This window comes from Patagioenas fasciata, chromosome 13 (assembly GCF_037038585.1).
Source record: "Patagioenas fasciata isolate bPatFas1 chromosome 13, bPatFas1.hap1, whole genome shotgun sequence".
Classification (NCBI taxonomy): Eukaryota; Metazoa; Chordata; class Aves; order Columbiformes; family Columbidae; genus Patagioenas; species Patagioenas fasciata.
This window is the reverse complement of record NC_092532.1, coordinates 14,943,744-14,956,370: the sequence shown is the minus strand read 5'-3', so window position 1 is coordinate 14,956,370 and position 12,627 is coordinate 14,943,744. Positions and strand designations below refer to the sequence as shown.

Below are 12,627 nucleotides of genomic sequence, written 5' to 3'. Positions count from 1 at the left end.
TATCACCATAGCTGGAGAGAATGTCTCAGAATAATCCCGACTTATTTTCCATTAAAAACCCTACAGATCTTTCCAGCTGCTGGCCCTGCACATGTTGCACTGTCTCTCCTTTTGCTGTCACTGCAAGGTCTGCAAATACTTGCATGTGGATGCCTTTTTTTGTTAAAATGTCTTGATGCCTCTTCCTTTGTTTCAGCTGGCTGTTAGATGACACCTCAAAGGGCGCAGAGGATTTGCATCCTCTTTGGTTTCTTTATTGCTGATGTTTGTGGTTGGTATTTCCTCTCTGCCTGCTGCTGTGAATATCTATTCCTCTGTAGGGCTAAGAGGTGCCCTGTGGGTTCCCCACATTAACCAAGGAGAGTCAAGTGCCCATATCTCCTCCTCCCCTGCTTCTCTCCTGTGTTGTGTTTATTTGTTCCCATCCCAATGAAAGCAGGAGGAGATTCACAGTAGCAGAACCTGTGTCTTCAGCTTCCCACTCCTCTGCCCTCTTTTCAGCTGTTTAACAAAGTCACCGAAGCAGAGGTCACCCTGCAGAACAGCGGGAAGGTTGGATTCACCTACATGGTGCTGAACCCCAGCACAGCCCCTGCAGACAGCCCAGTGCCCGGCATGCCTCTGGTCTTGCCCAGCACGGTGAGTAGCGCCAGGGATGAAACCTGGATCAGGAGAGGATTACAGGGAAAGGAGCGTGATAGACAGGTTAAGGGAAGTGATTCTGCCCCTCTGCTCTGGTGAGACCCCCCTGCAGTGCTGATCCAGCTCTGGGGTCTCTGCACAGGACAGACATGGACCTGTTGGAGAGGGGCCAGAGGAGCCACAGAAATGATCTGAGGCTGGAACAGCTCTGCTGGGAGGACAGGCTGAGAGAGTTGGGGTGATCAGCTGGAGAAGGCTCCAGGGAGACCTTATTGCAGCATTTCTGTACTTAAAAGTGGCTGATAAGATGGGGACAGACTTTTTAGCAGGGCCTGTTGTAACAGAACAAGAGGTGATGGTTTTAAACTAAAGGAGGGGAGATTCAGGCCAGACATGAGGAAGACATTTTTTTACACTGGGAGTGGTGAAACACTGCTCCAGGTTGCCCAGAGAGGTGGTGGATGCCCCATCCCTGGAGACATCCCGGGCCAGGCTGGACAGGGCTCTAAACTACCCGATGTGAGTGCAGATGTCCCTGCTCATGGCAGGGATTGGATTGAATGAGCTTTGAAGGTCCCTTCCAACACAAACTATTCTATAGGGAGGAAAAAGGGTGGGGAGGGGAGAAAAACAACTTGCCAGGAGAGTTGCAGTCACAGCTAGGAAAGACAGAGTTGTAAGAATTATTGCTGGGGGGCAGAGAAGGTTGAGTAAGCACAGTCCTGCTAGCCTTCCTTAATGATGGCCTTAGCCAGCGGGTGGCCTTGCTGTCACACAACAGCTGCTGTCAGGGACACCGGTGCTTCCATATCTCTTGGGACCCTGACTGCTGTGCTCTCTAGTGGTGCTGGCACTGGAGCTGGACAGTGTAGGCACTGCTGAGGGTCACTTCACCCAGGCTGTGTGATCAGATGGGACTTACTGCTTGTTCCTGCCTGCAACAAACCCTGCCTGCCCCCTGCCAGCACTAAGCGGGAATTAAATACTCTCTTGTATGGGCATGAAGCTCCTTTGCTGGAAATTCTAACAGCCCCTGTACTTGGCCCCTCACTTCTCCAGCTTTGTGGGGTTGGAATAGCAAGAAGAGAGGTTTGCAGCTTCCCACCATCACACCTTCACTGTCCTGTCTGGATGTCTTTGAGCTGAAGCGGTGTTCCTATCTGTGTCCTTTTTTGCAATGGGAAGAGGAAGCCAAATGGATTTCACATTTCTTTGTGCCTGTCTCCCACAAGGGATGACACACCGATGCCCTCTTCCTGTGAGCTTCTGAAGACACAGCTCTGCTTGGACCCATGCAGTTGCTGCTGTAACAGCATCACCAGCCCTGGCAGTTTGTCCAGGATCTGTTCCACTCAGCAGCTTCTCCCTGCAGCATGGAGGGGAGCGGGAAGCTGAGGGTTCAGCCTCACATGCTGAGGAAAGCTGCGACTGTGTCCTGTCACCCACAGCAGTGTTGCTGTCTGCTTGTATTTGCTCTCTACCTGGCTGGCCTGAGACCACCCAGGGCCCAGACAGCTCTTCTGGAAGCCTGGAGATGTCCTTCCCTGCAACACCACCTTCCCTGGGTCTCATCCTAGTCTCTGCTCCTGTGTTTCCAGAGATGTGCATGTGCCAGTCACTGTCAGTTTGGATAGGCTTGTTGTACCCTCAGTGTAACTGCACAGGCAGAAGATGTTTGATTGGTATCTGTTAATAAGAGGTCAGGCCCCTCGACATCAGCCTGGGAGCCACTGATGTGCTGTGACAGGAGCTGCTGGCCCTGCTGAGAGCCTGGGCACTTCACTCGCCTTCCATAGTAGATGTTAAAAGACCTTTTATTGAGTCTGGCTCTTGCTAGCAGAGGGTGAACACTGTGACAGAAGAGCTGTGCTGTAGGTCTTTCCCATGGGAATGATTCCTATAAGCCCTCTGAAGGGATACTGCATCCTAGTGTGGGAGACTTCGGCTTTGGGATACAAGAAAGCCAGAAGGCGAGTTTGTCTGATGCTTTCTTATCCTTCAGAACTTTCCTTCTATTCTCAGTGTGTCTGTTGTCTGAGCCATCCCTCCCTCTTCTCCCATGCCCTGCAGGGTCACATTGAACCTGGCAAGGAGCAAGTGCTGAAAGTCTATTACCTGCCAGGAGTGCCTGGAGTCTTCTGCAAGACTTTCAAGGTCCAGGTGGGTCACCTGGAACCAGACGAAATCTCCCTGAAAGGAGAGGCGAGCTTTCCCAGGATCTGCTTGGACCTTCCCAGGAACATCAAAGGTGAGCACTGCCTGTCTGCTCCTCAGGAAGGTCCTCTGTTTGGGGGCTTTGGGTTTGTTTTTCTTACCCCATGTCATACATCCCTAGTGCAGCTCATACCCACCTCCCCAAAGCCTGGAGATGTCAGGGCTGCCAGACTAACATTCAACTCTCTGGCTGCTTGCTGAGTCTCTCACAGACAAGCCTGTGTGGGCTTTGCCCCAGGAGCCATCCTGCAGAGCTCACCAGCATATCTGTCAGAGTCCTGGAAAGACAATGGCTGGACAGAAATGCTTAGGAAAGCTGTAATGTGGGCTGGCAGGGGTTTTGGCAGGGTTGGATTTGCATCATGTTCCAAAAATACTTGGAGAGGCAGATGTGGGAGTGAACATCAGGATTCAGAGAGGAGCAGCAGCATCCACTTCCCATCGATTGCTCAAGGAGTTGTGTTCTCTGAGAGAGGCCAGCATCAGAGGAGTGGGACTTCCTAGCTTAAATGGGAATGGTGCTGCGCCCACCCTATTTGTGGATGTTTTCTTCCTTCAGGAAATGAAAAATATGAGAAGGTCCTCAAGAAGGCAAAAGAAAAGATGGAAAAAGAGAGACAGAGCGATGAAGCCGTTGTTCCGGGGGAGGCTGCGACCACAGAGCCACCCACAGATGACTCAGACACTGTGGTGAGAACAACTGCTGCCCTGTTTGGCATGTGCCACCCTCCTGCCATGTCACTTGGGCCCCTTGCACCCTGCAGCAGGTTTCCAGTGCCTTGCTGGCACTTGAGACCTCCCTGCCACATCTGACCATTGTCATGCATTGGCTCAGCCTTGCCCCAGGGGCTGCCCACCTCTGACAGTTGTCCCTCCAGTAGATGCACGAGCTTCCTAACTGTCCCGGGGAGAGATCCTGACTGGATTTATGGTACTTTGAAGGAGATGCAGGTTTATCACTGGGGTATTTGTTGCTCATAACCCAAGCCCTGCCAAGTTTACAGAGCTTAGTAGTGGTAGCTCCCTTTTCAAGAGAGCTTTTGTCCAAGATGCTTGGGCAGTGGCTGGGGGCAGGCAGCTACATGAAGCACTGGAAGGTTCCTGGCTTGTTTGTCTGACCAGATCAGCTTTTATAGGAGTCACTGGGCAGGTGAAGATGCTGGAGTTCATTTCCCTTCAGATAAGGTCCTGGCTAAGAGACAGGAGGTGTCGCAGACACTGAGCAGCAAGACAGGAGAATCACACCATCCCTCTCAACAAGAGCAGGGTGGGATCCTGAGACAAGCCTGTGCTTTGGGAAGGGCTTTTGCTAACCAGCCACCATCCTTGCTTTCCTCTCGCAGCTTGGCACTCTGCTGCAAATGCAGGTGGAGGAGATGCTGATCAAGGAACACGCCCTGGAGCAGCAGAAAACTCTTGCTGATGCTCCCCCAGAGGACGCTGCCTTTGACCAGCATGCTCGTCAGAGGCTTCTCAAGTTAGTGTGAGCTCCCGTACTCTGTCTCCAGGCACCCCAAGGGTAACACCCAGCAGCTCCTGAGAGTTCATTGTGCCTGCAGAGCTGTGCGTAGCTGGGGCCTTCAGAAGGGTGTGATCCTGCAAGCTTTGACATGGACTCTGTGGGAAACTGAGTGTTCTCACCTCTACAGTGCCACCCCGAGCTTTGGGGGTGCTCAGTTCCCCACAGACGGCTCTGGTGCAGACCATCAAGCCTATCCAGACAGCATGGGCACCAGTCCTGCTGACCAGCTCTGAAAGAGGTGACTCAAAGCTGGCCTTTTTTTTCCAACAAACAGATCATGCTAAGCAAAAAGAGCAGGATGATGCACAGGTAGTAGCTTGAAAAACGCTAAATCCAAGCGGCTTGGATCCTGGTGGGACCTCAGTGCTTACCTGGGTAACATGGTGCTTCCTTTTGCTTCTTCATGGTGAGCCATGGGAACTGTATGCTCCAGTTCAGGAAGATGGTGCTCTGCAGAAGAGATGGTTTGTGTGTTTTCCTTAGTGGGATTGCTCTGGAAAAATACCTTCCCATGCATCTCATAGGTGTAGATTACTACATTTACTGGTGCTGCTTTTGGGACAGATGTGGTTGCAGAACCATGAAGATTCCTCTGGGGCAAATTTTATCACAAGATCCTGAAGCAGTGTCAGGCTTGGGCTGTACCCCTGGCTCAGCAGTTCCACTGAGACCAGTGGAGGTCCAGTGTACTTATCTACAACAGCTTTTCTTAGCAGAGGAGCTGTGACCAGTATCCATTTTAAACTAATTTTATTTTAACACCCCAGTGCTAGCTAAGACCTACACTCCCTGTGACTTTCCGAAGTCTTATCACCAGATGGTCAGGCCTTGGGTTTCACTGCGTAGAGCTGAGTTTTTACAGCAGTGGTTACAGAAATATCCACTTTATTTGCATCTTCCACCCACTTGGAAACTGAGTCAGGCTGTGGTTTGACTGCCCTTACTCCTCCTTTCAGAGCTCAGCTGCCTGAGTATGTCCTGGACTTTGGCTACGTCATTCTTGGTAACATCCACACACACATAGTGAAGATCACCAACACTGGACAATTCCCTGTGTCCTTCCATGCCAATGGACAGGTCCTGCATGACTCAGGTAACTAGCGGAGAAACTTCATGTGGGCTTGTAGGAGCTCTGACAGGTTAGCTGAATCCACTGGCCATGGGGAGTTTTTTTGAGAGCTTATGTAGCTTTTTTCTCCTTGGGACCCTCTGCTTTAGAGCCAGAGTTCTCCAGACCAGCAGTGCCCTGAGACCTGGCCTGCCTGTGACTGCCTGAACACCTCATTGCATGGGCCAAGTGGGCTCATCACCTTGGTCACCTCTCAACATCATCTGCTCTTGGCCACCACGAGCATCATCTGAGTTTCTTTGTGCACTCTGTGGGCTTGTATTGCGGACAGATGGGACCCTTTGTGGTTTGGAAGTACTTTGTTTAGAGATCATGATGTCATAGCACTTCTGTTCAGCCTTGATTGAGAAAACAGCCTGTGAGGTCATCTGATATATCAAAACAGGCCTTGAGGTAAGGCTGCGATACCATCAGACAGTGACTCATTGTCTGAAGGGCATTCAGGTGTCTCATTTAAGTTGTTTTCCAGGGAGCACCACAGTCTGGGGGAATCATAGTTGGAAATTCTCCTTTGGCTGTGCATCCTTCCCTGGGATGCCAGATGAAGGTGCTGCTGGAGCTGCTCAACTGATATGTTTCCTCTTTACCATGTGGGTCTTGGATTCTGGCTGAGAACACCCTTTCTCCTTGTGTGGTGACAAGGGAGAAAGAGTGGCAGGTTCCTCTGCAAATGCTGCCAGCCAGGACACCCATATATTCTTAACATACTTGTGACACATTCATGTCGATTGTATATCTCAGCTGCTTTATTTTCATCTGCTCAAGGTTTCAGAGTGGAGCTGGACCGTGTGAAGAACCTGCCCTACTGTGAGACAGAGACATTTGAAGTGCGCTTTGACCCGCAAAGTGCCAGCCTGCCACGAGAAGAGGTGGACGTGCTCATGCCCATCAAGGTACCACATACTTCCTCACCTCCCTGTGCCCGCACCACCTTTCGGGGCAGCTGTCAGGTCGGACACAGCAGCAGATGTCACCTTGACTCTCAGCTGGATGCTCTGTCCTTCACTAGGTTGCAGGAGGCCCCACGTTTCACCTCCGCCTCCGTGCCAACGTGACTGTGCCGTCCCTCTGCCTCTCCAGAGACAGACTGCAGTTCTCTGCTATCCAGTGTGGCCAGTGTCAGGAAGAAACTGTTCAGCTCCACAATCGGCTCCAGGTCCCCTGTAAATGGTTCATCACCATGAATGAGCCTGTTCAGAAGGTAAAGGACAGACAACATGTAACACAGACCTTCTTGGTTGGGTTTTATTTGCCTCAGTTGCATTTTCTGCCCCTATGGCTGCCTGAGCACGCAGTTGAGCTACAACTCCTTTGAGGAAGTGTTGGAGGGCACAGAGCAAGGCTGGTTCATCTGAACCTGTTAGGTGATACCTCACTTCTGTCACCTTCACCTGTTCCTCTTCTTTTGAGGACAGTGCCTCTCCATCTGCCTGCCCTGCCTACATGTTTTCCCTCCAGTTCTAGGCCAGTAGTGGCCATGGCTGGTTTGGATGTGACTGCTCTCAGCATCATGACAGTATCTCAGCACTGCAGGAACCGAGGTTCTGTCCTCACAGACCAAGGAGACCTCACGCAATTGTTTTTTGTGCTCAGGTGGACAAACATTTGCCAGCGAACATACGTCTGAGGCTGCTCCAGGAGCTGAACACCAAGTCCCGTATCTTCCAAGTGCTGCCCTCAGCTGGAGCCCTCGCTCCAGGGGAGCGATGCCATGTGCAAGTCAGGTTTTCACCAAAAGAAGAGGTGAGATCAGCAGGTGTCACTCCCAGGAGGTCTGGCAGACCAGTGTGGTAACAGGAGCCCAGCGCAGGCAGGAGGAGATGAGAAGCTTTCTGCAAGCCCCATACATGTTGTGCCTCAGTTTCCCCTGCAGCAAACTCTTCTGAGAGGTGCTTTGAAATCCCCATGTGGAGCTTGCACAGAGAGCATCAGGGCACTGTGGTGTGACTCTCTCTTGGCATGTGGAGGGAAATCTGCCCTTTTCCCCTCACCTTCCCCCCTGTGTTGAGTGTATTTACAGGCTGCAATGCCCTGGTGCTGAGCAGCTGGCACACTTGTGGGGGATAACCCTGGCAAGGCCAATCTAGGTTAATCCTACTGCTGGTACCAGCAGACAACAACCACCAGACACCTTCCTGGGCACAGCAGGATGGTCACCTACCATGGTGTGCTGCTGCCAGTCCCTGTGGCTCTGGCCCAGCCTGCCTGCGTGTTCTCAGACAGTTTGGGAATCCGCTTAAGTGATGGAACATCCCCAAAGGCAGTTTGTGTGTGGCCACTTGTGACTTGGAAACTGGCAGTGTGTGACAGTGTGGACACAAGTGCTTCCATGCCTGGGAACAGTCCCACAGATCTCTTAATTGCTTGTAGAGATGTCACCATCTTGTGTCTGGCTTTGACTAGAGCCAAGCTCTGAGCAGAGAACGTGACCCTTATTTTTGGCCAGTCAGAGCTCATCTCTCTCTTTCATGCAGCTGATGTTTGCCAGGACTGTGTCTGGGCAACATAACCCTGAGGACCTTTCTCATGAGCATTGGGCTCCCTCATGACTAGGTGAAAACACCTGATATGCCATTTTAGATCCATCTGATATGAAAATATCCAGTTATACTTCACAGCACAATTCATCCCAGTTACTCAGAGCCAGCATGCAGGTGCTTCAGCCTCTGCTGTGTGTAAATACCTGTTTTCCATTTACCTTAGAGGTACCAGTAACAACCCTGACCTAGGGGCAAGGGTTGAATTTGTGACCCTGTCACCTGGGACTTGATGGGAGAACTTTCTGCCTTTCTCTCTTTTTCAGAAATTCTACAGAAACGAGCTGAAGATTAACATTTGCCAGAGCAGCCAGCACATCTGGCTACAGGTGTCAGGCCGGGGATTGGAGCCACAGCTGGAGTTCAGCCCCACTGTACTCGAGCTGGGACCATTGCTGCCCTACAGCTGTGGGGTGGAGGGGACTGTGCTGGTGAGGAACCCATGCGAGTTCCCCATTGAGTTTTACTCACTGGAGTTTGACGAGCAGTACCTTGTTGAGGAACAGGTGAGAGGGAAGGTCTGGTCCACAGACACATGTTCCCGTAGCTTCACAGTGCTCCAGCGTTCCCAGGGTCATCTCCATCTCCCATCCTGGGATGATGGAGACATCCCCAGGGCAAAGTTGGTGGCAAAGCCTGGTGGCGTTTCAGGGCCAGCCAGCTCTGCTGGAAGGCTGTGGAGGGGCTTGAATAGTTCGTGTTGTTGGGAGGGAGAAAGGAGGGAGAAGGTAGGGAATCTCTTCATGCGATGGGAGTCAAGAAATACATCTTGTGTGTGATTTCTCTTTACTATGTGCACAGATCCTGCGGATGCTGAAGGACTACGATTGCCACAACACCTTGTTGCTGCCGCTGCGCGCCCCGGGTGAGAAGCTGCCTCCGGAGCTGCTGGAGTACTATCAGGACCAGAATAGGCTGCAGGATGAGCAGGCAAAGTCCAACACTGGAGAATCAACAGGCCAGGACAATGGTGAGGGTTTGACATTGGCTGTCGTGAGTGTGCACACAGCAGGGAGTCCAGCCCACATATCCTGAGCTCTCCATGACCACCTTTCCATGGAAAGCCCATGCTTTTAGCAGCTGCCAATTCCTCAGCCTGGTGGAGGAATTCCTGTGTGAAAGTCTGTGGCTTGTAACATGCATCCTCTACCAGCCCTGAGTGCAGCCAGAGGAAACTCATACCTGCCTGCCATGGAATGGGGACATAATCAGGATATCCACTTGTGTCCCTTAGGCACAAAGAGTAAGATCGGATGAGTTCTTCCGCCAGTTGAGCCAGGTCTAACATCACTGGCTATTTTATATTTGCTCCTTTCCAGCAACAAAACCACAAGCTCAAAATTCCCCCTGGGGCAGAGACAGCCTGGACAGGCTTCTCAATGCCTTGGGAGTCTCCCTCCTTGGGAAACATTTAATCTTTTGCATGTGGCCATGTAAAGTGGTGAATGGCAAAGAGCAGGTTGCCTGGCCATGTTCACTGTCTTCTTCCTTCCCTGTGTACTTGTTCCTCAGCAAACTCTGAAGATGTGCAGTCTCTGCCAGATCAAGGAGGAAAGCTCCCTCTTGGGCTTGTTCGCACCATCTCATCCCATAGCTCAGTTGTTCCCTCCACCATTTTTGATGAAAGCCAGTCCGTCAAGGTGGACTCTAAATCTGAATATGTAGAAGAGGAGGAGGAGGATGTTGAGAAGAGACATGGGACAGGTAATAACCCCAAGCTCTTCACTTGTTTTATGTCCATTGTGACAAAAGGACCTCGGTGGAGGACTTCAGTGTCACCTCCATCACTTCACTGCAGCCTTGTACCATCTTCACTCCTGTAGGCCCTGGATCTGCTCTTCTGTATGAAGTCTATAGGATCCTGAGAGGAGTCTGGGGCAGGGACAAGTGAGAGGCCAGGGAGGTCTTCCCCTGCTTTGCCAGATGAACACCGTTGCCCTCAAGAGCTGCTGGGGTTGGGATGATGCTGTTCCATTTCCTAAGCAGGGCAGCGTGTTCTCTGTCCTCCAGCACTGCAGGCTGAGGTGGCTTTTGGTGACCTCCTAAGGGTAGAGCTGGAAGCTCTTTCCAAATGCTGTTATGGTGAATTGAGACCCTAGACACATCTCCTGGTGTAATATTTCTAAAGCATCCAGCTTTTGGATAATTGCTTGATCATGGAGCCTCTCCCTTGGGACTGTCTAAACTACCAGGCTCTGCCTGTGCCCCCTTACTCAGCAGGACCTGGGACCTACCTCCCACGAGAACCATGTTGACAGTACATGGAAAGAGACTGAGCCCAGTCCTTTTAGGTATTGCAAGATGCTCATTCTTTTTCTGCCACCCCATTTACTATACTCTAAACAGGCACCTTCACCAGCATTTATGGCAGACGCTGATCTGCACAAGGCTAAACAAGGGGCATGGGGAGACCTCGGATGTGACATTGGTTTCAGCAGTGTCTCCTCTCCCAGGACCTGAAGGGATGGGGAAGGTGATCAGGATCACAGGTAGGCAGCAATCTGACTTTTATCTGCCTCTGCTCAGGAGAGCGTCGACAAAGTGGCGTCAGCAGCAGAGTAACCGCGGGAGAACTGGATGACAGCCCTGTCAGTAGGGCCATTGCTCGCCACCTCGGCATTGACATCTCTGCAGAGGGGCGTGCGGCCCGAAACCGCAGAGGGATCGTTGTCATTGTCCATGGGGCACCCCTGACAGGTAGGTGAACTGCAGCCCTTGGCTGCAAGGAGTGGAGGAAATAGGAGGGACACATCCTGGTGGACTGTGGTGCTTTGTGGACCAGACAAAGTGAAGCAACATAAGCCATAGCCCTGCCGGTACATGAAACAGTCCCAGGCCCTCACCCTGCTGGTGCAAGTGTTGTGGCTCATCTTGCATCTGTACAGCTGGGCTCTTGTTCCCCAAAACCGGGTGGCCATGTCCCTGTTGCTTTGTGGGACTGCATTGTTCAGTGTCCATGTTGCCTTATGGGAGCAGTCCCTGGGGTACTGACCCCCAAACCATGTCCAGGCGTTCCCTGAGACAACACTGACCAGCACAGGCTGGCGAACAGTCTGGGTGATGGTGGTACAGTGCTCCAAACAACATCCTGGCCCAGGGCTGAGGTCACCACAAGGGATAAAGTCCTCAGCTGAACATGAGGTGGAGATGATTCACCTGGCTGAAGAGTTCAGTGTTCTAACCATGCTCAAGCTGCCTCCCTTATGGTGACTGTCTTTAAAATTTCAAAAGCCTGTTTGGGGGTTTTCCAGAGCCTGTCCCTGAAAATGCCTCATGTGCAAGCGTCACCAAGCAGCATTTCTCTCCCTCAAGGAAAGACGGCAGCAGCGGTTGCTCTGTCCAAATATTATGGTGCTGCCTGCTTGTCCATTGACACTGTGGTGACAGAAGCCATCTCAGACAAGAGCAGCTCAGCAGGGCTCCGTGCCCGGGAGCTGTGCATCAGGGCTGCCATCGAACAGAGTCGTAAGGAGACAGAGGAATCCGGTAAGGAAAAATGCTGAACCAAAAGCAACATTTCAGAAACCCACCATGACCATCCACTTCTGCTTCCTCTAGAGAAGAAGTTTGACAGCCTTTGAGTCTTAGAGAGGATGGGTGCACTGTGTAAAAATGCAAAGCGATTTCATAAAGCATCTCCGGTTATTAAAAACAATGTCTATTTTAAGAACTCAGACAGGGGCACTTTTACTGCCCTTGAGCTTCTTGGCACATGTTACTTTTTCTAGTAGAAGTGAAGCACACCTGTATCTTTCTCAGAGTTTTTAGTATTTCTTCAAAGCTGAATCCAGCTTGCTCCTCTTGGCCATCAGGCAGAACTGCTGCCCACATTAATGAGGAGAAAGCCCTCTGAAGTGTCTCATTAAGCAGCAGACAAGTGACTTTAAGGGTGGCTTCACAAACATGAGAGGAAGGGAAGAATAACCTCCCAGGGGAGTTTCAGATGAGACATGCTTCAGATGAGCTCTTTTCCCTGAAGATTTTCCTGTATGTGCTGTCAGTTCACACAGCTCATGTGCGGTGTGCTGTTCTCCACCTGAAATTGGAGACTTTTAGGAAACTTTGCTGGGCAGTTGATGCCTGGAACTCTGCCAGGTGAGGCCAGACCTTGGCTCTGGTGGGGGAGGTTTTCTGTTACTCAGCTTTGAACCTGGTTAGGTTGGGAGCTGATGGAAGAAAGAGGGGCCTGCGTCACAGACAGGGTTATCCCACACAGAGGATTTAGCTCCAGTGGAGATGAATGATGCAGCCAGGGCAGGGCTGTGTGTTGCAGTCTCCATGTGAGAAACCAGAATGGGTGCAAGGTATGGAAATGATGGTCCTGGAGGATAAACCCTTGGCTTGATCCACAGGGGAGCTGCTGTGCAAATGTTGTCACCTGCACATCCATTTGTTGGGAGGGATGCAGGGCAGTGCATTAAAAACTCTGGTTTTAAAACCCATCTGATGGTGTGTTTTGTCATGCTAATAAGAGAAGCAAAGAAGGAGCTGCTTCTGGAAGGCAGTGCTGCTAGTGCCCAGCAGGCTGAGGGGCATGGGCTGTGTCCCTGCCAGGGCACAGTGCTGTCCCCAGTGGGTTGCAG

General features: G+C 51.5%; 1 protein-coding gene across 5 annotated transcripts in view; it reads left to right on the top strand.

Moving 5' to 3' along the window:
* Positions 1 to 12,627, top strand: part of HYDIN (HYDIN axonemal central pair apparatus protein) — a 144,614-nt gene that overhangs the window by 97,494 nt on the left and 34,493 nt on the right. For 3 of the 5 annotated variants that reach the window (XM_071814217.1, XM_071814219.1, XM_065848077.2), the window contains exons 27-39: positions 502 to 639; positions 2,713 to 2,890; positions 3,416 to 3,546; positions 4,200 to 4,333; positions 5,335 to 5,471; positions 6,273 to 6,400; positions 6,517 to 6,708; positions 7,101 to 7,250; positions 8,311 to 8,550; positions 8,846 to 9,014; positions 9,557 to 9,748; positions 10,571 to 10,741; positions 11,357 to 11,530. In XM_071814217.1, coding sequence (XP_071670318.1) covers positions 502 to 639; positions 2,713 to 2,890; positions 3,416 to 3,546; positions 4,200 to 4,333; positions 5,335 to 5,471; positions 6,273 to 6,400; positions 6,517 to 6,708; positions 7,101 to 7,250; positions 8,311 to 8,550; positions 8,846 to 9,014; positions 9,557 to 9,748; positions 10,571 to 10,741; positions 11,357 to 11,530 — 2,134 coding nt within the window. Of the gene's footprint in view, positions 1 to 501; positions 640 to 2,712; positions 2,891 to 3,415; positions 3,547 to 4,199; positions 4,334 to 5,334; positions 5,472 to 5,596; positions 5,840 to 6,272; positions 6,401 to 6,516; positions 6,709 to 7,100; positions 7,251 to 8,310; positions 8,551 to 8,845; positions 9,015 to 9,556; positions 9,749 to 10,570; positions 10,742 to 11,356; positions 11,531 to 12,627 lie in introns of those variants that run through there. The other 2 variants (XM_071814220.1, XM_071814221.1) reach the window with 2 other exon arrangements.